General features: G+C 38.2%; 1 protein-coding gene across 4 annotated transcripts in view; it reads left to right on the plus strand.

Moving 5' to 3' along the window:
* The window catches only part of Cfap54 (cilia and flagella associated protein 54), a 270,425-nt gene that overhangs the window by 214,342 nt on the left and 30,387 nt on the right, over positions 1–25,696 (plus strand). For all 4 annotated transcript variants that reach the window (XM_090328446.1, XM_090328444.1, XM_090328445.1 and 1 more), the window contains 5 exons: positions 8,122–8,295; positions 10,385–10,608; positions 14,525–14,704; positions 17,033–17,139; positions 18,689–18,830. In XM_090328446.1, coding sequence (XP_090184572.1) covers positions 8,122–8,295; positions 10,385–10,608; positions 14,525–14,704; positions 17,033–17,139; positions 18,689–18,830 — 827 coding nt within the window. The remainder of the gene's footprint in view (positions 1–8,121; positions 8,296–10,384; positions 10,609–14,524; positions 14,705–17,032; positions 17,140–18,688; positions 18,831–25,696) is intronic.

The raw sequence follows: 25,696 nt of genomic DNA on the forward strand, positions 1-25,696 counted from the left end.
GTGTTCTACCATTTGAGCCACAACTCCAGGTAGATAGACTTTTCAAATTGAGAGTTTGTTTTCTGATTCCCATTTCCTTCATGCTTGGTAGGATTATGTTTTATTGAGTTTCATAGCTTGAACCTTGAATTGGGTGCTTGTTCTTCCCTGGAGTCCACATAGATGGGATGGATGAAGGCAGTGCCACAGGACAGTATTGGGCAATCTGAAAGCTCAGCTGCCAGTAATACTAGCTTACCTCTTCTGCTTGACACTGCCTGCCTTTTCTCTGTAGTTCAAATGCATCTCGTACAATTACACAGCATAATTTTGTTGTTGAAGGAGTAATCATCAAGGGATCTCAGGTCTATTATTTGTTCTGTCAAACTATATAATTTCTGTCGACAGAAAGGTTTAGTAAAAACCCTACAAATTCTAGTACTATGATTCAGACTTGTATTCTTTAAGATTAATAATACCTCCTTTTTTAGTACTGTAAAGTAACCATTTAACCTAATAATCATCTAGTTTTAGGGCAGGAATAATAAATACATTTCATCTAAGATGGACCCTATACAATTCAAGGGCCTACAACAGCAATTGTTTTCACCACATCTCCTGAGTGCTGCTGCAAGCAATAAGTTGGACTTTGTGTATTCCATGTACATTTACTGTGAGATTTAGGCTCAGGAAGCTCTTTCTGCCTGAACTATGCTGTTGTCACAGAGGCTGTCAGAGTATAAGGACCACAGAACAGATCACACAGGCTCATTGAAGGCCCTTTTTCCATTCCATTCCTCTGGTCAATATGAGTGAGACAGGGAAAACCATTGTTCTTGTAGAGAATGAAATAGGAGTGTCCATATTTTCTGATTGATAATCCAAACTATCATGCAGGACAAGTTTAATCGATGGCAAGAATTCTGAACCTATAAAAGGTTTGACAGGAGAAAAGTGTTCCATGATCAGTTAATGTTGTAAACTATGGACACAAAGTGGAAAATTATATTGCCTACAACCAGTGATATTAGTTGCTCTAGTTAAGGCATCTTTGATAATAAAAATATGTACTTTTTTGTCCTATATCAGTAGCTTCCTAGCATATTCCAGTTTGTCAGTCTCCATTTGCTAACATTATGAAATTACTAAATTTTAAAGTCCAACCTATTTTGCATTTTGCCTTGCTTAAAGAATGATCATTTTCCCTCACCAGTCTTTTCCTGGCAAGTGGCTAATTAGTGCATGTCGATGACTCCTTCACTGTATTTGGGTTGGAAGAAAGTTCTAAATTCCCACCTGAATTGCCACAGATACACAGATGGCAGTGAAGTTCATACCATAATGAATTGCTGAAGGGAAAAATCCCTTAACAACAATAAATAAAACTTGTTTGATTTTCATTGCATTAGCATAAATTAACATTCAGGAGAAAACTTCCTCACTAATCTAGCTAAACAATATTAGCATTGATCTGTACATATGGTTGTAAACAATATTCATTTTTCTCATGTGTAAAGCTCTGCATGCCCGTCCCTCTCTCTCTCCCTCTTTCTCTCTTTCCCTCCCTCCCTCCCTCCCTTCCTCCTTCCTCTCTCTCTCTCTCTCTCTCTCTCTCTCTCTCTCTCTCTCTCTCTCTCTCTCTCTCTCTCTCTCTCTCTCTCTCTCTCTCTCTCTCTCTGTCTCCCTTCCTCCCTCCCTTCCTTTCTACCTTTCTTGCTTGATTCCTTCCTTTTGTCCTAAGGAACCCAGAGCTTTGTGGATACTAAGCATGTACTCTACCACTAAGTTACATCTCCAGCCCTTTGGCCAGATGCTTCTCTCTATAGAGAAATAATGAAAGAACACACCAGGAAGGCAGATCCTACCTTTGAGCTTCTGGTCACAGAAAATCAGAATGGGCATATGTACTGAATTGCATAAATTCATCTTGTAAGAAGACCATGTTAAGACAGAATTGAAGCTAAATATATGTCTTCTGAAATGAGCTGTACTCATGAAAGATGGCATAAGTATTTGTGAAGAATCTCTCGCCTGCCACCCAGAGAAAGTGTGTTATAGGGAAAAACATAAACTAACTCAGAGACACAGGGTATCAGATAGGAGGAGGAAGCAGGTGTTCTCAAAGAGATATTCATGCCCAGAAGCAAGGTAACAGAATAGTCATATATGGAGGATGGACTACAGATTTTCCCAGAAGATGAAAACAACCATGTGACATCCATAGAACAATAAGAAAATCCCAAGATGTTCCTATGTACTGTATGAGAAATCTGTACTTTGTCTTGTAGGAACAGGCACGATGGTAGTGATAAAATGGGGCAACATAAAATGTATTATAAAATGTCTGCAGTTTAAATATGTTGAAATATGCATAATCCTTTTGCCTTAAATTTCTTATAGCTTTAAAGCATTCAACTGGGATAGAATTCATTTAATCTTCAAGAAACATTGAATTAAAAATAATGTTTAAGATTAATGACCCCATATATAGCCTCTAAATACACAATATTTACATTATGATATAAAACATGTCATACTAAAGACTAATGTTGGATCGGAAGTTTGGCCTAGTGGTAGAGTGTTTGCCTCGCATGCACGAAGACCCGGGGTTCAATTTCTTGGTACAACATACATGGAAAAAGCCAGAAGTGGTGCTGTGGCTCAACTGGTAAAACTCTAGCCTTGAGAAAGCCCAAGGACAGTGTTCAGCCCGTGAATTCAAGTCCCAGCACTGGCAAACAACAACAATAACAACAACTAATGTTGCTGACTACAAATATCTATGGACAACTAGAATCATTACTGACCCTTAGTATATGTTTAATTCTTGCAACAGAGCAAACCTTCCAGCCTGAAAACTTTATCACTTGTCCCATCTTGACCCTAGTTCAGAGACATGGGCTTAGTACAAACTAAAAGCAATAGGGCCATTACTCTACTATCTTTCATTCTCCAGTTGCTCTATGAAACACTCCTCCGTAAGAAGGGACACTAGTGTCACATATTCTCAGATGCCAAATAAGTATTCCATTTATATGTGACAGGGCTGACCTGTGCTAGCAGGTGGAGGTGGTGGTACTGGCATATGTATGTCTCTGTGTTTTATATCAGTTCAGAGTATTTTAGATGAGACCATGGAGTTATGATGAAAACCATCCTCAGTGAAGTAGTCCAATGCCTGCAGCAGTCCAGAAATTCTATTAAGCAGTATCTACCTGAGCACTAAGGTTTAAGAATGGACAGTACCATGGCCAAAGCAGAGAACACTCAGTTGTCAGGCTAAATGAAGAGACCTTCTTCATTCTAGACAGTAACCAGTGGATGATAAGAAACAACACATGCTATGTGTAAGAAAACATTCCCATATGTGCACAGTGGAATGCTATCCTGAAGCTTGAGTGGAAGATGAGCATTTCAAGGAATAAAAGAGATTCAGTAAAATTGTTTGATACCCTTAGACAGATGCAAGACATAAAAGATTGACATGCAAAAAAGTCAGAATGCAGGATTTGGTAGGTAATGCACAGAATACTCCTGCTCTGTGCTCAAGGCTTTCTAATGCTCTGAGATGTCTTGTAAGAATATCATTATGCACATTTATAAATGAGCCAAGGTGCCCAGATAGGTTTGATAACTTATATACTATTCCATTGCTAATTCAGACTATTATCTATCCAATTCTAAAGGCTATGCTGTTAATCACTAAGTTGTATGTGCTAAGAATATATTACCAGGAACTCAAAATGCAGAATTGATGCTTCTAGTCAACCTGCTGGACAGAGCTGATATGAAAGGTACCCCTGGCCTTTCCAGTGCAAACACTTAGCAATGCTAAATAGAACAACAGTTTGTTCTATGTAGCTGATCTTGAACTAGGGAAGAGAAACTTCAAGTTACCAAAGCAAAATGGGGGGATTTGTCTGCGCACATGCATGCATGTGAGCGCACTTGTGTGTGTGTGTGTGTGTGTGTGTGTGTGTGTGTGTGTGTGCTGCAGGAAGATTAGCATTAGCCCTTAACAGATTGAGCTGAGATTCAACATGTTTTAGGGGAGACTGCAGAAAAACAGGCTCTGCAGGTAGGGAAAGTTAAAACATAGCTGAAAACTAGGATTTGTAATAGCCTTGTCCAGTATTTAGAGGCTCCAGAGGAGAATCTGTTTCACTGCCTTTCACAGCTTTTGAAGGACACCAGAGTCCATTAGCCATTGGGCCCTCTGAGTCATCAATGTGGTTCCTTGACATCTCTGACTGGGCCGTCTCATTCTTCTCCCTGTGACTTCCACATATAAAGACCACTATGATGACAATGATTCTACTTGGATAACCCAGGATAAACTCTCCCTCTCAAAATAGTTGCTAGCAGCCTTCACTTGTTATATAGCCTTAATTCTTCTTTGTTCTCTAATTTTTGCAGAGGCTCTGGGGAGACTAGGACATGAACACCTTTAGAGTATCATCTTCTGCCTCGTACACTCAGTTTCCATTGTCTTCATGAAAAATATGATGTGTTTATGTTACTGCCAGGGTTCTTAGTATATAGGCAAGAATCCACACCAGTTTACTCAGATAGCAAGAATGTCAAAGCCTTTGGGGAAGGCTTAAGAATGTTAGTGTAGGTATGAAGAAATGATTAATTCCTCAAGAGAGCTGCTATTTTGTTTTTTGGTTTTTGTTCTATAAATAAGGCTGTACAGTCAAGAATTTACTTGAAAAAACAGGAAGTCTTTACTATAGAATGCATAGAACAGACTAGGAAGCAAAAACAGTAAACAGAAAAGTTATGATTTTAGGGAAGAACTTATTAGACTATTAGCTTTACTTTTCATGGAAAGTAAGTGTAAAAAAACTGTTAAGTGTTAAGAGAAATGATAAATGGTAAGAGAAAAGTAATCACTGATGCTGAGAAATTAAATTAGTAGGTTTAATTTTGTTCAGCTCCAAGCAAATACATTTGAAATGCTCTATAAAGATTTATAACTATCTGGAAAAATATAATTTACCCCACTGAAGGTAAAAAATTAGATCTACTATAGAAAAAATAAAGTTGTTAGAAATTAAAACTGAAAATTAAAGTTTTAACAGTAATAAATTCATTACAAGTTTGTTTGGTAGCAGCTTAAATAAAGATAGTGAGGTCTGAAAACATTGGCTCAAGTGATAACTGCAACAGCCAAGCAGGCTAGAAGACCCCAAGGTCAAACCCCAATGCTGCAACAGTAACAACAAAAATAGTAGTTCAACAAAATCACACTGTTCAAACATTTGGGGGGGCTTATATAAAGAAAACCCACCTCACCCATATATATAGTTAGAAAATGAGAGGCATTTGAAGAGTCCGTTCAGATCATTATGGACATTCTTTCAAGCCAACCCAGATCTGGTTAAGTGACAGGTTAATTCAGGTGCAGACTCTGAAACCATATCACTCAAGTTTCTAGGGCTCTGTTAAAGTATGTTAGTCTTGTAGTTTGAGTGGACTTGTGTGATTTCATGACACCATATAGCAGGAATTATAAGCTCAGTTCTCAGGATAATCCATTTGATTAAAAAGTTTATTGAGGGGTGCTGGTGGCTCATATCTCCAGAAGCTGACACCTGGTGGATCATGGTTCAGAGTTGCCTGGGCAGAAAAGTCTGGGCTGGGTTCAGGGTTCAATTGGTAGAGGACCAACTTTGAACAAGCAAGCCAAGTAAGAGCACAGTAGTAGGAAAGAAGAAAAAAAAAGCTAGACAGGTACTGGTAGCTCATATACCTGCCTGTGATCCTAGCTTTTCAGAAGGCTGAGATTCTAAGGTTGAGGTGTGGCTCAAGAGATTGTGCACCATCCTTGAGTAGAAAACTGAAGTGACAGTGAAGTGAAGTGAAGAGATTCTGAGTTGGAGTCATTAGAGTGCAATTTGCCACCCAGATAATTCCCTAAAACTATCGAAAATAAGAGCATTTATCAAGATTTCTGCTTGGAAGATTTTATTTCTAAACATTTCAAAAAGAATATCTAGGGAATGATAAAAGTTATAAATAAAAATTTGGTAAATTTTTATTGAAAATGTAAGTGTATCTTTATTTTCCATTGGCAAGGGGCCTGTATTGGGAATATGTCAAGTCTTCTAAAGAGGAACTGTAAATTTAATGCAGTTTCCTTAACCATTTTGCCAAATTTTTGTTTTGTGGAGTTTGATTAGGAGATGTTATGATTTATATGGAAGGGCAGAAAACAAGAACTGGGGAGAAACTAATAATTCCACTTCCAGGTAATTTTAACATTTTGTACCAATAATACATATTTAAGAGTTCATAGAAGGCTTGTTCATAACAAGATAAAAACAAAACCATATTAGAAAGAACCTATGTGTCTATCAATATTCTTTAATGAAATACTATATAGCAGTGAACAAAATCAGTGAATCATAGCTGCATGCACCATCCTAGATACACTTTAAAATAATGTTTAGTGAAAAAGAAAGAAAAGAGTAAATACATGTAATTTTTCTCCCTAAAATTTTATCATTTTCAAATGATAAAATTAATGATATTTATTTTATGGTATATAATATATATAAAGGGTGAAGAAGAGCTTTCAGAGTATTAACTCAAAATTCTGGAGAGCAGTTATGTCCAACAGATATGTTGAGACAGAGAGAAGAAAATAGGATTAGAAAGTGTTTCGCAAGTGCATGGAGATTCAATTTATTCTTCTAGGAAACATGCATGGACTACTATGCATAGACATAGTTTGCTTATCTCTTCCTTTTTTCCTCTCAGAAAAAGTGCTGTTCTTATCTAATGCTATCTATATATACTAATGTGTGTCTACATAAATAGCACAAAGAACTGTACTAAGCACATTCAGCTTTTTTTTTTTTTTTTGCCAGTCCTGGGGCTTGAGCTCAGGGTCTAAGCACTGTCCTTGGGCTTTCTCAAGGCTAGAACTCTACCACTTGAGCAACAGCACCATTTCTGGCTTTTTCTATGTATGTAGTACCAAGGAATCGAACCCGGGTCTTTGTGCATGCTAGGCAAGCATTCTACCACTAGGCCGAACTCCCAGCCCCAACTTCAGCTTTATATAAATGACATTGTGCTCCATCTCCCGTGTGTTTCCTGCTTGGTAACTCACTATATGGTGTCAGTCTTATTGTGCTCCTTTTGAATAACAGAAATATGAGGCCGGAAAATCAAAGGCCTACAGAGCTTAAGGCAAAGAAATTCCAATTTTTGCTACAGTGAGTAAAACTTTTTAGATACAAATTCAGATTCTATACTGTTTTGTTTGGTTCTTTAATTGCTAGTACCAAGGTTTGAACTTGGAGCTTTATGTTCTTGTCAGCTTGTTTTTCTTGGCTTTCTCTCTACCTCTTGAGCCATGATTCTAGCTTTTTGCTGGTTATTTTAGAGGTAGAATCTCTCAGACTTCTGCCCAGATTGGTGTGTAACCATGATTGTCTGGATCTTAGCCTCCTGCATAGTTAGGATTACAAGCATGAGCACTAGTACCTGGCTACGCCGCTTTTTCTTTTCCTTTTAGATCTGATTCATTTCTTTTAAATGACATTAAATTAATAGACTTATTTTTTGTTTCTTTTCCAAGTTTCTTTTCATGTTATAAAACTACCAGGACTATAAACAATACCATATATATATATATGATACATATATATATATATGCTCATTGGAATTTCCAGTTTTAATAGTTCCTGCCAAATTGTTTTCCTAAGCAATTGCTCTTGCATGGATTACATAAATATTCTAAGTTTATGGTGTTGTGACTGATATTATCTTCAGACACTGATGTCTTTCTGTATTTAATTTACTCTGTACACTCCCTTTATTCCTTCATTTTCAGATTCTTAAGTGTTTCCTTGAATTGGCTCTCTTTGCTGATTCACCTGTCAAAATTGTATTCTCTCCTGGGAATTGCTCATTGAACTTGAACTCCTCAAATTTTTCTTTGGGCTGGTGCAAGGTCTTCTTACAAATTAGACAAAAATACTTCATACAGGTTTTAGACATCATTTTTATGCCTGCTATTTGTCTTTGTGATCATTTAAAAATTGAACATATGCTTATGTGCCATGAGTTGTACACATTTGGTTTGCAAGGCAAGCATAATCTCATTTTTCATTTTTAAATTTTTTTCAGATAACTACCAAGTTACGTTCCAGCCTTCTTTTTCATTTCTGTTTCAAAATGAAGAGGTTAATGAAAGCAAAGATAGTAACAAAAAGACTGAAACCAAAGTGGATATTACTTGGGTCCTTTTGCTGCGCTATTACATACACTTGCAAAGGATCAACAACATGAGCCAGCTGCTGGGTAGGTGTTGATCGGCCTATGGAAGTCAGAATTCATATGTGTCGTTGTTGGGGTCCTTCTTGGACTTCTGGGAAGGGAGTGAAGTGGTGACGGAACCCACGTCCAGTCCGGGGAACACAGACTCCGGAGACCAGATTCCAGGTGCAGATCTAACTTTATTGAAAAAAAATGGTCGCTTATTTATCTGGTGGATATAATGTAACCCTTCTATTAATTACAATAAAAATATATGAAAAAATGTTCGCTTATCCCATCATGCAATGGCCCCCAGCTCATACCAGCAGCAAATAGGGACCTTTCTGACTCAACCGTGAGCCAATGGTGTCCTGAGACCTGCCCCACTTACTGGAAGTTTCCGGGAACTCCTGCTCCAGGTCAAAGCAGCCAGGGCCCTCTGGTTCCAGACCGCCCACATCACTGGGCATTCCCAGGGGTGTATGTGCCTAATGGCACAGGGTCACAGAAGTGCAAAGAACAATCTCTAAGCCACCAGCGAGGAGGCCCCACACATATGGATAATTGTGAAATACTCCTGACATATTTCTGAATATGCTTTCACATACCATGAAAATCTCAAGGATTCCTAACATAGGATCCATGAACTTTTGAAGAAAATAATGTATCAAGATAACTGGTTTACTTCAAAATTGTACATACCTTATTTTGCAGATTTAAAAACATTATGACATAGAGACATCCATCAGTTTCCTAGGAATACCTGCAGGGTGCATGGCTCCAAATAGTTAATAACCAGTAACCACAGCGTGATGTCCTATTTTATAACGTAAGAGGATGAAATTTTATAACATGAGGAGGATGAAATCGATCGCGCTTTAAAGAGAGATGATTCTAGTATCTGTCATGTGGAATACAGAATACTCCTTCATAAGGGATATTTAACTATATAGAATTATCTTTTCATCTCTAAAGAATATATAGAGTAGTGATGTAACTCTGTGGCAAAATGCTTGCTAGCAAGTACAAAGTCCTGGATTCAATCCTCATTACCCTCCCCCCACCAAAACAAACCCTGGCAATTTTGTGACAATGTGTATGATATCTTATTTCCATCCTTGGAGGTGGTGACTCAGTGTTGTTCACTATTATAGATGGAAAAAGATCAGGCCATGCCTGGCACGAATAGTGGGGGACCTTCCCTGGTGAATAGGCTGACTGACAAAGTGGCTCAGTACAGTCCTCAGGAATTAGCAGTGAGATAAACAAGCACTCAGAAAGTCATTGGGGATAAATGGTTTATTGTTTATTGATTGGGGAAATTCAGAGGAGAAAGGTGTGGATGGGAGCCACCATCCTGGTAATTTACGCCAATTTCCAAAGTAACCCAACTCTCATATGCATTCACTGGCTGGTGGTACTTGCACCTTTCTTCAGCCTTTCTCATCCAGGCTCTCTGCAGCCTGAGATGGTAAATTCCATCCTGTCCACCTCACTGTAGGCAGGAAGCCTGGGAGATGCTATACTAACCTCCTGCTTCTCCATGTCTGGCTCTGTTTTCTAGTTTTTTGTTTGTTTGTTTGTTTTTGCCAGTCCTGGGCTTGAGCTCATGTCCTGAGCACTGTCCTTAGACTTTCTCAAGGCTAGAGCTCTACCACTTGAGCCTCAGCACCACTTCTGGCCTTTTTCTATGTATGTGGTACTGAGGAATCGAACCGGGGTCCTCATGCATGCTTGGCAAGCACTTTAACCACTAGGCCAAACTCCTGGCCCTGTTTTCTACTTTTAAAGAGGACATAGCAGGGCAGAACATTGCTGACTGCCAGAGCCCACTCACATTTCTTCACTCCTCAGCTCTCTTCCTTTGCCCAGTCCCACTCTTCCCATCCCCTCTAAATGGCATACAAGTTGGGGAAGAGTCAAAAATGAAATGGTAGACATTATACAGTGCCATTGTAAGTACATATCTTCATGTGCCTTTGAAGTTTTCTTTCCTTCCTATAACAAGAAGCAACACTGTCAGGAAGTTCTGAGAGAGAGGAAGGTGTTAGATAGTGTTAGTGAGAAATGCAACAATATTAAGACCATTCAGATTCCTACACTATCCTAAATAAAGATATTTTTCTTCCTAAAGCATCGACAACTCCAGAATCTGGAACTTCTCTGCCAGATGATACACTTCTCACCTCAATTTACAACTCTGGACTGATTTTACGCCAAAAAGAAATGCATTTTTATCTTAAAAAGGTCTTATATTTTTATTCTACTTCTTGTATTGATGAATTTCCAAAAGAACTTCTTCAACCACTTGATGATCTATACCTTTCAGAAAAAGACCTAAGTGATTCTTCAGTCAAGGTAAGGTTTTATTTTATTTGGGGTGGTGTGTGTGTGTGTGTGTGTGTGTGTGTGTGTGTGTGTGTGTGTGTGTGTATGCAGTGGTACTAGGGCTACCTTGCATTCCATTCAGCTTCTTTGCTTATGGTTTGTGCTCTGCATTGGGCCATGCCTCTAGTCTTGTTTTTTGCCAGTTAATTAGAGATGGAATCTTGAAGATATTTCTTCCTTGGCTGGTTTCAAATGTTATCCTTTAATTCTCAGCCTCCTGAGTAGCTGGTATTACTGGCATGATGTTTTAAAATGTTATGTATCCATGAAAAACTTATTAAAGTCACCTATAGCTAGCCTTTTCCCTCCTTCTCTTCTTTCTTTTCTTCCTTCCTTCCTCCCTCCCTCCCTCCCTCCCTCCCTCCCTTCCTTCCTTCCTGGGATTTAAATCAGAGTCTCAGCTTGCTAGGCAGACAGACACTGTACAACTTGAGCCATACCCCCAGGGCCTTTTTGTTTTGTGTGCTTTTTGTTTGTTTTTTATAAAGGCTCACATTTGCCTCAGGTAAGCCTGGACTTCAATCCTCCTATTTTTACACTTCCTGTATAGCTAGGATGACAGATCCACAACACCACAGCCAGCTTTTATTGATAGGTCTCATGAACTTTTTGAGCAGCTTGGTCTCAAATAGCAATCCTTCCACTCTACCTACATAGTAGCTAGGGTTCTAGGTGTGAGCCATGGCACCCAGCCCTCGCCCATATATTTCTGAAGGGAGCCCATTAACCTCTATGTAGCATACAGATTTCTAGTTCCCTTGGGATTTTCTCTGTGTTACCATATAGGTAGGCTAGCTAAAAAGTCTGGATTTTTACCTTTAGGTTTCAAATATCCATTCTGGCAGTTTTCATAAATATCCAAAATGTCTCATCATTTTCTTCACTGCTGTTCAGAACAATACCTTTCAGGTAGCCATTTTTTCTCAAGAAGTTATACAAAACTTGAATATCACCCTATTAACAAAATATAGAGTGTTTAAATTTGTACCTAGTGTCAGTACCTCATTTCTTCCTGGAAGGAAATAGTTAATGTGGGAGCATAATGTTGCCATCTAGCACTGACTGCTGGTTAATCCTCCCTTAGGACTGAAATTCATTCTGAGGAGTGTCACCCTATGTCCTGGGCATCTTTGCTGTTGAAAGTAAGGGAAAGGGGAACAGAAAAGCAAAGAATAGTAATTCCAGTGTATACTTCCCTGTGCATATTGAATAAGACAGAAATTAACACGAGTGTGCCAATATTTCCTGCAAGGAGCTCTGGTGGAGTATTTTTGGTATAAAGGGAAGCCTCTCATTCCTCACTTCCCCAGTATGGTACAGTCTTGAATGCATTGTAAATACATATGACATTTCTAATGGCAGCAGTGTTATCAAAAAGTTGTTTCACCCTGTTTGCTCTTTTTTTTTTGATATAATTAGTGTAACACTCTCCCAGGATAATCAGCCCTGGAGATTACTGTCACTCGCCTGACAGGTGCAAGCTACCTAATCATGTGTTCATTTCACTGGGGGAGACAGCTAACAAGCATAAAGCCTTTTGGATTTTTTTATATAAACTCCAAGCTTGGATGATTTTTATAATAACATTTTGAGCCTTTAATCACTCAGGAGGTTATTTCAATCAAAGTCTTTCCATAATTTGATACTTCAAAAGGCTTCCTCCCCACCCCCCCCCACCCACAAAGAAGTAGACACCTTTTCCAGAACAATCAGTGTTCTCTGTTGTGTTCATCAGTGCGCCTGCATGTCAAGTCTGTTGGTGCTTTGTGGTAGAAACACAAAGGTGCCAAACATCACATTAAAGATTCTAAAAATAGATGATTAAAGCTGTACACAGTGCTTAGTTACTAGTTACTGATGCTTACAGATTGTGCGCTGTTACAATCTGTAAGCATCTGTGCAAATTCACATATCTAACTAGTTGAATAAGTGATTTATTTGTTGTTTATAGGTCTGTGGAAAACTAGGAATCACACAATAGGTCTGTACTTCATTCCTTCCAAAGGATATATAACACCTGTAAAGCACTTGGTATATCACCAATTAGGAAATGAAATTAATCCCACTAATAACTAGGTGGAATAGTATTGTAAAAGCAATAGAAAATAAAATACCTGTCTTTATAATATAGATTTGTATTATAATTTAGCATTATTAGGTCACTGTGCTACTAGACCTAGCATATATTAGAATAAAAGGTGCCTGCTTTTTATTTTTCTACACTTAGCTCATAGTAAATTTAGGGACTATTTTGTTAAGTTTTCAGACTCTGAAAGTTACTCTTATATGAAAAAACGTGATACATTTTTAAAATCCATTGTTTAGTTGATCTCTTTTTTGCAAACTGCTTGACATAGAATGACTCTTAATTAAAAGGGATAACTTGATTGCAGTAATCTTGTTTATTTTGCATTTTGGTCATGCTTCAAGTATTTTAGTGCTGATGATAAATGAGGAATCTGGCTTTTAAATATGCCTTTACGACAGTCTTTAGACAATTGTGGCAAGTTTTCATATTTAATATTACAATTCAGTCAAAATATATTTTTTCTTTTATTGGTAGACAACTTGAAAGGTCAGTGTCTTTCTCTTTTTATTTTGAAGACATATTCACAGACATCTTGAATAGGGTCCAAGATAATGGGAAGTGACAAAACCTTATAGAAACATGAACCATTTCTTCTTGGCGCATTCCCCTTGGCCAGCAGAACTTGAGAAGCCCAAGATGTTAAGAAACCTGTAAGAGAGGGCCAGGAGTTTGGTCTAGTGGTAGAGTGCTTGCCTAGCATGCATGAAGACCTGGGTTCAGTTCCTCGGTACCACATACCTAGAAAAAAGCTGGAAATGGTTCTGTGGCTCAAGTGGTAAAGCTCTAGCCTTGAGAAAGCCCAAGGACAGCACTCAGATCCAGAGTTCAAACCCCAGGAGTGGCAAAAAATGTGTAAGAGAAACAACTTCCCAGCTATTGTGCTGTGATTTTGGGAATAGGAGGAAGCTAACTATGAAAATAATTTGTGTCCCATTGATGATCCCTCTTTAACTTGATATAGTATTATCATTGGTGCCCTCAGTAGCTTGTTACTTTGTTATTAAATAGTAACCATGCTTTGCTACCTTTGACAACTAATTAAATCATTTGTGAACACTGTAAGACTCCTGACTTAGTGACCAAGCTCTATAAAATAACAGGGTCCAGATTTCACCACAGACTTGAACTTGCAAATAAGCTACATTCATGTAAAGGGAAAACAAGAGCAAACTTTGTTTTTTGGTTGTATGTGATACTGAAATTGAAAATTTGACAAGTTTGAAGAGACCTTCTGTCTGTTTTTTTTTTTTGCCTGTCCTGGGGCTTGAACTCAGAATCTGAACACTGTCCTTGGGCTTTTCCTCAAGGCTTGCGCTCTACCACTTGAGCCACAGCACCACTTTCAGCTTTTTTTCTATGTGTGTGGTACCAAGGAATCAAACCTGGGTCTTTGTGCATGCTAGGCAAGCATTCTACCACTAGGCCAAACTCTGTCTATTTCTTAATGAATAAACAAAAATATAGAAGATACTTCTTAGACGTAGTCGTGAACTTGAACTCAAATTGTTCCAGAAGCATTTTCCTCCAGGTTTCTGTCTTGGATAACTCACCAAAGTGTAAGACACCTGTTGTCTTCTTTGATTCTAAAGCATGTTTTTATATAGGGGAATTCACTATATAATTATCTAAGAACAGTTAAGTTGAAGTAAGTTGAGATAAGTCACAGCATTACTAATATACCCATTTAATTATATATATATATATATATTTATATATATATATATATATATATATATAACAAGTTTCTTACTAGCAGTTAAACTGACATGAGGTTTTTTGTTTTGTTTTGTTTTCTAGGTGCTTCATGAAAGTTCCATACAGTCTATTTTGTCTTTAAAGCTCACTGGCTATTCATCTTATGTGGATGTTCCATCATCAGAAATGGCAACACAAGCCCTAAACAAAGAACTTTGCTTTCAATGGTACCTTCCTCCTCTGGACAGGCCTCCGAAGGATAGCTTCCACACAGAACCTATGGTAGGTAATACAACCATAGAGTTAAATCTTCCTTTTGAGTGTAAAATTTATATCACTATAACTTAAAAGGTAGTGGCTATCTGTCCCTTAACCAATGAAAATTGAAGAATGGCTGCAGTTCTAGGACAGCACTGGAAATTGGTTACATTTTTGAAAGTGGAATGTTGGTCAGTGTAGCCTTTTGTAGAGAACCTTCTAGAAAATTCCTTTGGCTGATGATTTCACAAAGAAGAGACAAAGGCTTTTTCCACAAGATGCTTACCCTACCATTTTCCTCTGCCCGGCATTTTAATTTGCTTTTCATCTTTGGTATTTGTTTATGCTCATACTCCCCTTGCCTTGGCATTGCTCCCTCTAGCTCCATTACTGGGTCTGTGATACTGTCAAATCCTGGACCCCCCTGGGCCTGTGTCTCTTATTGCTCCAGTGCTCATTTTTCACACTGGCCCCTTCATCTTACTTCCTTAGACTAGAAACCTGCCACTGATTCTGGTCTGATTGTACATGTCTTCCTATTCTGACAAGGAAAAGCTTTATCACATTATTCCCTGGACTATTTGAAGCCATTTCCTGTCCTTTAAAGTATAGTCACCCCATGGTTTCTGCAGTGGACTGACTCTAGGACCTCCCAGGGATAACAAAGCCGTGAATGATCATGTCTTATATAAAATGACATATTTGCATGTAACCTATACACACATTTCCATGAACCTTCTAGATCACATATGCTCCTGTATACTGTCAGTATCATTCTGGTTTACTGACAATACAAATGCAATGTAAATTCTGCATACAGTTCTTGTATTATGTCTGGAATAGTAACAATGTGTTCAGTATGGATGCAATTGTTTTTTCCAATATTTTCTATAAGCAGTTGTTGAATTTGTGGATGAATCTGTGATTTTACTCTTTCCCACTGAGTCTAATCATTGTCAATCATTGCCAGATAGTTCATATATTTTTTGTCTTGGTCAGTCATGGGGCTTGAACTCAGGACCTGGGCGCTGTCCCTGAGATTTGTTTTGCTTGAGGCTAGCACTCTACTACCTGAGCCACAACTCCACTTCATAAATTTTTTTAAAATAACAAATCTGAGATATCTTACAGTGGAGCTGACTACAGTAATTTCCATATGATTATGTTTTCTGAAATATTTATTGCTCAGGAACCAATATCATAGAACATGAGTAGCATTTTAAAAAACCACAAGAAAAATATATGAAATACATACAGTAGATAAAATGCTTTCTGCTCACTTTACTTCAGTACATATATAATATATAATATATACGTTAAAACAAAATTTTATATGTAGATTGATTTTCATCCTATAACAATGTATTTATTTGCTGGTCAGAAGAGAACAAAATGATACAATAGTATATTTAGAGAGAGTTCAGAGATAGAAAAGATCATCACTGGAAAATAGTTCATTTCACGCACATCCAGGGTTTTGAGTATGGTTCAAGTAGTACAGCACCTGCCTAGAAAGCATCTGCCTAGCAAGCACATGCATGCACCCATGCATGCATACATGCACACACATACACACACACATATACCCCCCCACACACACACTTGAATCTTAGATACAATGAGACACTTATTAAGCACATATTATATGATAGGCAATTTGTTCAGTGATTAAGATAGTAGAAGATCTGTCTCTTAGAGTAATTCATTCCCTTTGATTCTATCCTGCTTGTGGAATCCAAAGCCTTTATTTGTGTCTGGAAACTCAATGATCTTTCTTGTGTTCCTTGTGTACTACAATTCCATGCTGTGCAGTTTTTCATTCATCATGCTAGGTATTTGAAGATTCTCTATTTAGTTTGAAAAATAACAGATAAGTGGTAAGTAACAAAATTGGATGTCTACCTTGTTACCAAAGGCTGATATTTAAATGCAATTTAATATAAAATGTCATTCTTCAAAAGTAACTTTTTGAGCCAGATGAGATAGCATGTGCCTACACTCTGGATCCAGAGGCAAGAGGGTTCAGCTAGCCTGGACATTGTGTATACATAAATATACACCAAGTAGTTGCTTTTTTTTTTTGAGATTCAGTCTAGCTATGTAATCCACAGTTGCCTTGAATTCTCCATCCTTCTGTCTTGGCCTCCCAAGTTCTGTGATTATAGGACTGTGCTATCACATCTACCTTTGCACACTTTTTATTCAGACCATTTCTCTTCAAAGTGCATTAGGGAAAAAAAATCTTAATTTTCTTTTTTACAAAGAATCATATTGAATTTTGAGGAATCATGCTGAAATTTTGAGGGCGAGTATAATTTTGATGTTACATTATATGTTTTTTTATTTTTATAGGTTATATTGTTGTATGCATATAATGTGAAGCCAGTAAAGATTTCAGACACCAAACAGTTCATGAGTAACAACATATATGTTGGCTTTCACTGGGTTCCACTGAACAGGCAAGTAAAGTTAGAGCTTCCTGTTAGGGCCAGCCTGGGCTGCAGAGTAAGACTGTGTCTTAATGATCATGATTTCTTGTAAATCCAGAAACATTACAAGTTCTTTTTCTCATACTATTAAAATAGTATTGTTATAATATATTATAAAGAAATTTGGTTATAATATAGAATTGGGCATAATTTTGGTGTGAATAAGATTAACACTAGAGGTGCCAGGAGTTTGGCCTAGTGGTAGGGTGCCAGCCTAACATGCATCTAGACCCAGGTTCGATTCCTTGGTACCACATACATAGAAAAAAGCCAGAAGTGGTACTGGGGCTCAAGTGGTAGAGCTCTAGCCTTGAGAAATCCCAAGGACAGTGCTCAGGTCCTGAGCTCAAGCCCACGACTGGCCAAAAAAAAAAAAAAAAAAGATTAACACTAGACTTCCCTCCTTGTCTCCCTCCTTGCCTCCCTGCCTCTCTCTGTCTCTCCCTCTGTCTCTCTTTCTGTCTCTCTCTCTGTCTTTCTTTCTGTCTCTCTCTCTGTCTCTCTCTCTCTGTCTCTCTCTCTGTCTCTCTGTCTCTCTCTCTGTGTCTCTGTCTCTGTCTCTCTGTGTCTCTGTCTCTCTCTCTGTGTGTCTCTGTCTCTCTGTCTCTCTCTCTCTCTCTCTCTCTCTCTCTCTAGCTTCTGGTGGTGGTACTAGGTAAACTAGGGTTTTAGTTAAACTAGGGTTTAAACTCAGGGTCTAATGCTTTCTAGGCAGTTTATCTACTGATTGAACCCATACCTCAGCCCTTTTTCTTTCATTAGTTTTGGGATAAGGTCTTAAAGTTTTGCCTGGGACTGTATCCTTCCTATCTATGCTTCCTGTGTGACTTGGCTGATGATATTTGCCTCCTCACCTCAGCTATTGATTGAGGTAAAGTCCTATCAACTTTTTGACTGCTTTTGCTGCAACCTATAATCCTCTTCATCTCTACCTGCCAAGTAGCTGGGATTAAAGGCATAAGCTATTGATATCTGGGCCCCTGAAATTTCTATCTTCAGCATCACTAACACTGCATTCTTTCACCCTTATTTGTGACTCTCTTCCTTACCTCCTTGTGTCTACTCTCCCATGTAGGTACATACAGCATACTGAAGTGTTGTAGTATCCTCAAGTATTTGCTAATTTACCACACTTTTGCCTGAGGTCAGCTACACAATCTCAGCATGCCATTAAGACAAGAGCAATTTTTTTTTATTGCTCAGAGTTTCCTTGTCATCTAGGTGCTGATTTTATTTCACTCTCAATAGTAATTTGAGTGAGTAACTTTCACGGGCCCTTGTCAGTTTGTGATGTGTATGAGCTTGAGTACATAAGTACACCATATACACAATGAGAGTAGGAGTGTTTTCCCTTTGCTTATGGCTCTTGAAGGAAGGGATGATTGAAGGGGTAATGTTTGGGCAAGTCAGAAATCTGTGAAATAAATGAAGGCATACTGTATATACTTCATTGGGTCTAAAAATAAACTAATACTTTCTTAGCTTTTCAAATAAAATTTGTATGTATTTTATATTTTAGAGTCATTTCAATTCATGAGAAACTATCTGATCTTGCACAAATTGCTGAAATATCATTGCCATCTGTTCCTGAAATAACTTCAAAGGGAAAAATATATGAGTCATTAGAAGTAGAAGGGAAATTTATTAACACAGATATGGAAGTAAGTATTTATTAAATAATGGAAATGGCATTGCTATTGCAAGTTGATGCTAGTTCACATAATTATTAAAATGATTTTTCTCTTTACTGATGTGAAATTATATAACTAAACTGGAATGTGGCGAGTTTTCTGTCCTCTTATTTGCTTATGGTGCCAGTCACGAGCCAGCTTTTTGACACATGTTGTGCTTCCTTCAAAACTTCAGAAAGTGTCCTGACTACAGGACTCTGACAACAAATGAGAAAGAACCATTCCAAAGATATACACATATATGACTGAATTCCATGAAATAGTGCCTTGTAACTTTATAAAATTTCTTTTTTACTATAATATTTAAATACTTTTATTATACAAAAGTGTGAATGAAAGAATTAGAAAATACAGATGACAAGGCTGAGTTGCATTGTGCCCATTGGTGTCTGTGTTTTGGAAGACAAGGTCATTTCCCGCTACCTCTCTAGGATTCTGAGCCTACTGAGAAACAGCACAAGAGATAAAGAGATGGAGATTGAACTTTCAGCATCATTACTCATAAAGCTGATTAGCAAACATGGTTTTAGATAAGTGGCCAAATTAACATTTTACTGCTGAATTGGCCAGCCTTATCCCCAAGTAGGTACACAATCTCCTAGCACACACTTGCAACCCCAGGGCTGCCCTGTCCCCATCTGCTTCCTACCAAGCTTACTGCCTCAGGAAATAGAGAATAATAGCCCTCATGTATTTATAAAGACAGATAGATTATAAGGGACTGTGTTTTTAATGCTCATCAATGGGGTAAGTCAATCCTCTCTCTTTGGGGGTAAGTTAGTGATGGATCCAACGGCAGATAGAATTACCTTCCTTCTTTGGGAGTGGAATGGAAATTCCCTATTTTCCATAGTGGAGATAGTAACACACACTCACTCAGTAGTTATTGTGCAATTTTTTTTAAAAAAAAGAGAGATCTAAAAAAAAAAAGGAGAGAGAGATCTAAAAGGCCTAAAATGGAAAAGGATTGTAGTTCAGCCTGTCCTCACTCCGCAGACAAAGTTGACTACTTTCAACTCTTACAGCTGTTCCCATAGTTACTTCTACACCTATAAATAATATTCAGTATTCACTCATGAAAGGTGAAGTAACAACTTCCAGCTGGAATGGTTCAGGTCAACACCATTGTTGAGCAGGTCAACTGGAAGCATGCTATTGGCTTCCTCATGACAGAATATTAGCTAACTTCTTACTTCCTTCCAATTTGTCCTCTGAAGTGATGCTGTATCAGAACATTAGTTAAAATAATTGTTAGTGTTTATATTAACTGTTTCCTTTCTTGTATTTCTGTCTTTGTGGTATTGGAGATTGAACTCGGGGCCTTGTGTTTGTTAGGCTAGTTGTCCACCAATTGAGCCACACCCTCGTCATGATTTTCCTACCTCCACAACCCCAGTAGCGACAACTACATCTGAGTCTCCACATCACTGTTTGATTTTTCTTGATTTATCTTTCACCCTTAATTTCCCCCCATTCATTATGTCACACTCCTCATGTCAGACTCCACTGATAGATTTTTTTATTTAAGCATTTATACAGGTCACATAATGTCTCAATTCTGTTTTCCTTCCAGATTCTCCCATTCCATTTGAAGCCTGACTGTTCTTAGTGTCTTAGCTTCATGCCTATGGTCCTGACTTTTCCTTTGCTGCTTTCTGGTTGATTTCCCAGCAAACTGGAGCACATTCCTGCTTTTCTTTTCTGAAAGCATTGAGGATCTTCTCTTCAGTTTTCATCTTCTAGATCTTTTTTGTTCTGATTTGTTTGGTTTGGGTTTTGGTTTTGGTTTGCTGCTGTTAGTCATGAGGCTTGAACTCTGGGCTCTGTCTCTGAGCACTTGTTCTAGACTAGTAAGTACTTTACCACTTTGAGTCATAGCATCACTACCTTGATAAATCTTTTTTTTTTTTTTGCCAGTCTTGGGCTTGGGCTCAGGGCCTGAGCCCTGTCCTTGGACTTTCTCAAGTCTAGAGCTCTACCACTTGAGCCTCAGCACCACTTCTGGCTTTTTTCTATGTATGTGGTACCGAGGAATCGAACCTGGGTATTCGTGCATGCCAGACAAGCACTCTACCACTACGCCAAACTCCCAGCCCCGGTAAATCTTTTTTTTTAAGTCATTTTTGGCTAGGTTTGTATTTCATTGGTTACTAATGACTTTGTAACTCTGAAGTACTATTATTCATATAGCTCTTGGTCTTCTTGCTTATTTCATCTATATACTTTTATGATGTGAAAATGGAGAGCTGACAACTTTCCTTATTTTTCAGAGTGTATTTGTTGGCATTATCAGTAAAGTAGTGCATTTTTTCATTATTACAAAAAAAGCAATGGGCCACAGGTGAGAGCATCTTTCAGGCAAGTGCAGAGTGCCTCTGTACATACTTCATAAGTACTGTAACACTGAGCAATATTCCCATCTTCCTTCCCCAGCTACTGAGTGACTGTAATTACAGACATACTCTACAGCACTTGGTGCAACAAACATTCCTTTAAATGTTTGTTCACCTGTTAAAATCAGAGTTTTGAAATTAAAATGCAATACCTGACATAGATACTAAAATATCTATGTTTTGAACTTGTGCTGTTCAAATGGCATTAATGTAGGCTTTGAAACCATGGTAGGTGGCAGGTCGAGGCTTGTGAGCAGAAGATGATCATATTTTGAACTCCAAAGTAGAGAGCTAGGTGGGGCTAGTTTGATCCTCTCTAGAGAACACTAGGTGTACAATAGAACTACCTATTTACTGAGTGAGAGGTGATTCCCCACCATTGTCCTCAAATGCATCTAAGGACCTTCCATCTCTTAAAAGTCTACACATCTACTAATATTGACATGGGACTAAACCTTCAATCCCATATCCACACAGTTCTCTTGCTCTTAAACCCTCTGACATCCACAGTATCCCTCCTTTGGGGGGGATACACTCATGCATACACTCCTAAAACTGTCCCTCCAACTCAGAGAACTTTGTTTTTCCTGTCCTTCCTGCCTTCACACAGCTCTTCCTTGTATAGCTCAGTGCAGTGTCTCTGATTTCCAGTTTTCTTATTTCCTTATTACCTGGATTTTACAGTATACTGAAGTTTTGCTTTCTTAATAGCAGGGTTGCTGACAAAAAAAAAAGTATGTTAAAAAAATTCCCTTTATGGGGTGGGGTGTTTGGCCTGGTGATAGAGTGCTTGCCTAGCATGCACGAAGACCTGGGTTTGATTCCTTGGTACCACATACATAAAAAAAAGCTGGAAGTGATGCTGAGGCTCAAGCGGTAGAGCTCTAGCCTTGAGAAAGTCCAAGAACAGTGCTCAAGCCCTGAGCTCAAGCCCAGGACTGGCAAAAAAAATTCTATTTATATAGCATGTGTATGTATGGGCTCATGTATGCATGTGATCTGAGAGAAAGCTGAGCTAGATTTTGTACTAAAGTAAGTACAGAATTTTATAACATCTACAGAGTAAAGGCAAATTGCTCTTATTCCCCTAATATCCTATACCTTTACTGTATTCTCTTAGTAATTAGGTATTTTTCCTTTTTTTTTGCCAGTCCTCGGCTTGAGTTCAGGGCCTGAGCAATGTCCTTGGACTTTCTCAAGGCTAGAGCTGTTCTACCACTTGAGCCTCAGCACCATTTCTGGCTTTTTTCTATGTATGTGGTAGCAAGGAATCGAACCCGGGTCTTCATGCATGCTAGGCAAGCACTCTACCACTAAGCCAAACTCCTGGCCCATTTTTCCTTTTTTAAAAATACATTTTAAGAAAACATATTGTCATGAATTAATTGTAAAAAAAGGTTTGATTTTGGTATTTATATGTGAATATATAGTGTATTTTGATCCAATGCACCCCACCTGTTACTCTCTTAACTCCTTCCTCTTCCCTCTTTGCTATGTTTCTAATGGGTTTCACTATATTTCCATATATATTTATAATGTAATGTTGATCATATTCACCTCCCTTGTCATCTTCTCTTCTACCTCTACCTCTTTTACCTCTCTCCTACCTCCTATTGCCAGACACCCTTAACCATGCATCAGTCTCTTTTTTATAATTATGTCCTATCATTATTTTTTAAAGGTTTAGAGTCCACATTTGAATTGAAAACATGCAATATTTATCTTTCTTAGGTTGTCTTACCTCTCTTTTAAAAATTTTAATTTTAATTGTTTTGGGTGCCAGCACAAGGGCTTGAACTCAGGGTCTGGATGCTCTTCTGAGTTTTTTGCTCAAGCCTAGTACTCTACTACTTGAGCCACAGCTCCACCATAAGCATTTTTATAGTTAATTGGAGATAGAGTTTCATAGACTTTCCTCCCTTAGGCTGGCTTTGAATCACAATCCTCAGACCTTAGCCTTTTGAGTAGCTAGGATTATAGGCACCAGCACCCAGCAAAGTTGTAAACAATTTGCAACTTATTTTAATGTTAGGTCTGCATGGGAGACACCCCAGAAGAACAGTCCCCTTCCTACCCTCCTCTTCTGGAAGGAAAGCAGGTAGCCTTACCTGAAACCCCAAACCAGTAATCACTAGTAACTGATAATCACTTGATTGTGATTGTCAATCACCTGACTATGAGTCAGCAAAGGACCCCAGGCTTTTAGGTCATTTCCTCATCCTGTCTCATTATGTCTCACCTCCTTCCAACAGTGAGAGGTTCCACAGGCTCTGAGGTTACTTCCATGTCTGCTTACCCACATCTCCTCCTTGCCCTCCCCTATGTAATTTCTCTCTGCCAACAGTTTGGTTCTCATAATAAAATCTCTCCTGCCTGAACTACATGGAGATCTCCTTTCACTAACTTTTTTTTTTTTGTATTTAGTATCATTCAACCATATGCTTGAAAATGGTGGGGGTTTTTTTATTGTAATTAATAAAAGGGTTACATGATATTTGCCAGATAGAAGGTGCATTAATTCACATACATTGATACCCTTTCACATGTCTTGGTACCCATTACCCTCCCCCCCACCCTCCCACCCCCCCCCCACCCCCGTCTTGGTTTTCCCCCCTTCCCTATCAAATTTCAAATAACCAAATACAAATAAATTCAATATATCAGATAACAAAATGAGATACTGTAACAATATGAGATACCCAAGGGACAGCAAAGGAGATGAGAGATAACATAGTACATTAAGGACAGCAGTCATTCGTTATATGGCTTTTGTTTCAATATCCTGGAGGCAATAATCACTAACTCTTATACTTAACATCTTGTGAAAATTTGGACAGCCCCTCTCTGTCTTCTTCTGTTTTTGTAACTTAACATAATGTAAGTGTGGTGAGAGGGGAACTTAATTATTTTTTCAGTTTACTCCTTCATTGTTATTCTTTTATGTCTGGAGCTTTTACTATTTGTTAAAAATAGTAGAATCTCCCTGTTTCCACATATGTCTTTTCTGCCTTACATAGAATTGTGTTTTTTTTTTCTCTCTGTATATTGTTGGAGGAGTCTGTATCTCCTTGTCCTCTTGTCACTGGAGAAAAAGTGAAGAGTTCCTTCAACTTCCCAATTTCCACATGAAAACACAGGTCCTTGAGATCCACTCATGAAAAGTATTTCAGGGTGTCTCACACACAAATAAAAAAATGAGTCTTAAAAGGGAAAAGTTTTAGCAAGGGTTTATTTTAGTATAACAGTTAAAGAAGAGAGAAAAAGAAACATTGCCCACTCATGTAATAAATAGAAGTTAAGGACTAAATGCTAGTTCTTCTCTGCAGCTTTTATCCTTTTCTAGCAGAGATAATAAACACAGTCAAGTTTAGCAATCTAGCAATCTCTGTCTCGGGCTTAGACAAAGATTTTATGTGGTAAGTTGGGTGAGGCCCACCCCAAACCCATGTGACCTTCAGGAGTTCATATGGCCAGACAAGCCATTCATTCTTATCTCATCTATCAAGAGTGGCTAGGTTTTTACTATTTCAAAGAAAGCAGAATTAAATAGCCTCTCCTTTGTTTCCTAACTTTGTACATTGGAGGTGTAATTGGACAGAGCTTATCTGATTTTTTCCTGACTTTGACTTCTGAACCTGGCTTTTTTTTATATTGGTTTAAAATCATGTAATTTCCTTCTCTTCTCATCTGTCTGTCCTGCTTCAGTGATAGGTGACAGAGAACTAAGGGAGACAGGAGTTGAAGGCTAGAAAACAATTGGCAATTTTTCCATGTTATAGGTGAAAAATGACAAGAACTTCAACATAAACACAAGAATTAGCTCTAGTATCTTGAAGTCAGAGGAACATCCTTCCTAAAATCAAGAGGCGTTCCTTTAAAGAGGAAAGTAGCAAAATGAGAACAAAGGTCATTCCACACTTTCCATCCCTCACCAACTATAGCATTCCTCCAACCACTTTCTAACTAGGAGTGATGAGTTCTATGCTTTGCCTGCCTGCCCAATTGCAGTACCTGGTTTCACTCCCAGCCCTCTCCTTGAATCAGCCAATTTCACAGGTTTACTTTAAATAATACCAGAGCAGTAAGATGTTGCTGAGGCAAAGCTTCTGTGTAGTAAACATTGAGACAGACAGTGGGAGATATTTATCAGGTAATATCACTGTCTTCATCTGTTACATGAAACGACTAATGATATCAACTGTCATTTTGTTTGATAGCTTTTGATCAAATCACAAGTGTAACCCACCATAGATGTTACTGAATCCTATTTGTAGAGAAAAAAGCCACGTTCTAACCAGTTCCAAAAACAGAGAGAGATAAAATACAGATAAGTCAGACAAGTATAGGAGTGGACATGTGTTCTCTTCTGCCCAGTAAAGTGATCTCAGAACCTGGACAGAATATCATCTGGCTAATGTGGGGCCTCATACCCCCTCCTTTTTA

The sequence above is a fragment of the Megascapheus bottae genome, chromosome 2 (genome assembly GCF_031878675.1).
Source record: "Megascapheus bottae isolate mThoBot1 chromosome 2, mThoBot2.hap1, whole genome shotgun sequence".
Taxonomy (NCBI): Eukaryota; Metazoa; Chordata; class Mammalia; order Rodentia; family Geomyidae; genus Megascapheus; species Megascapheus bottae.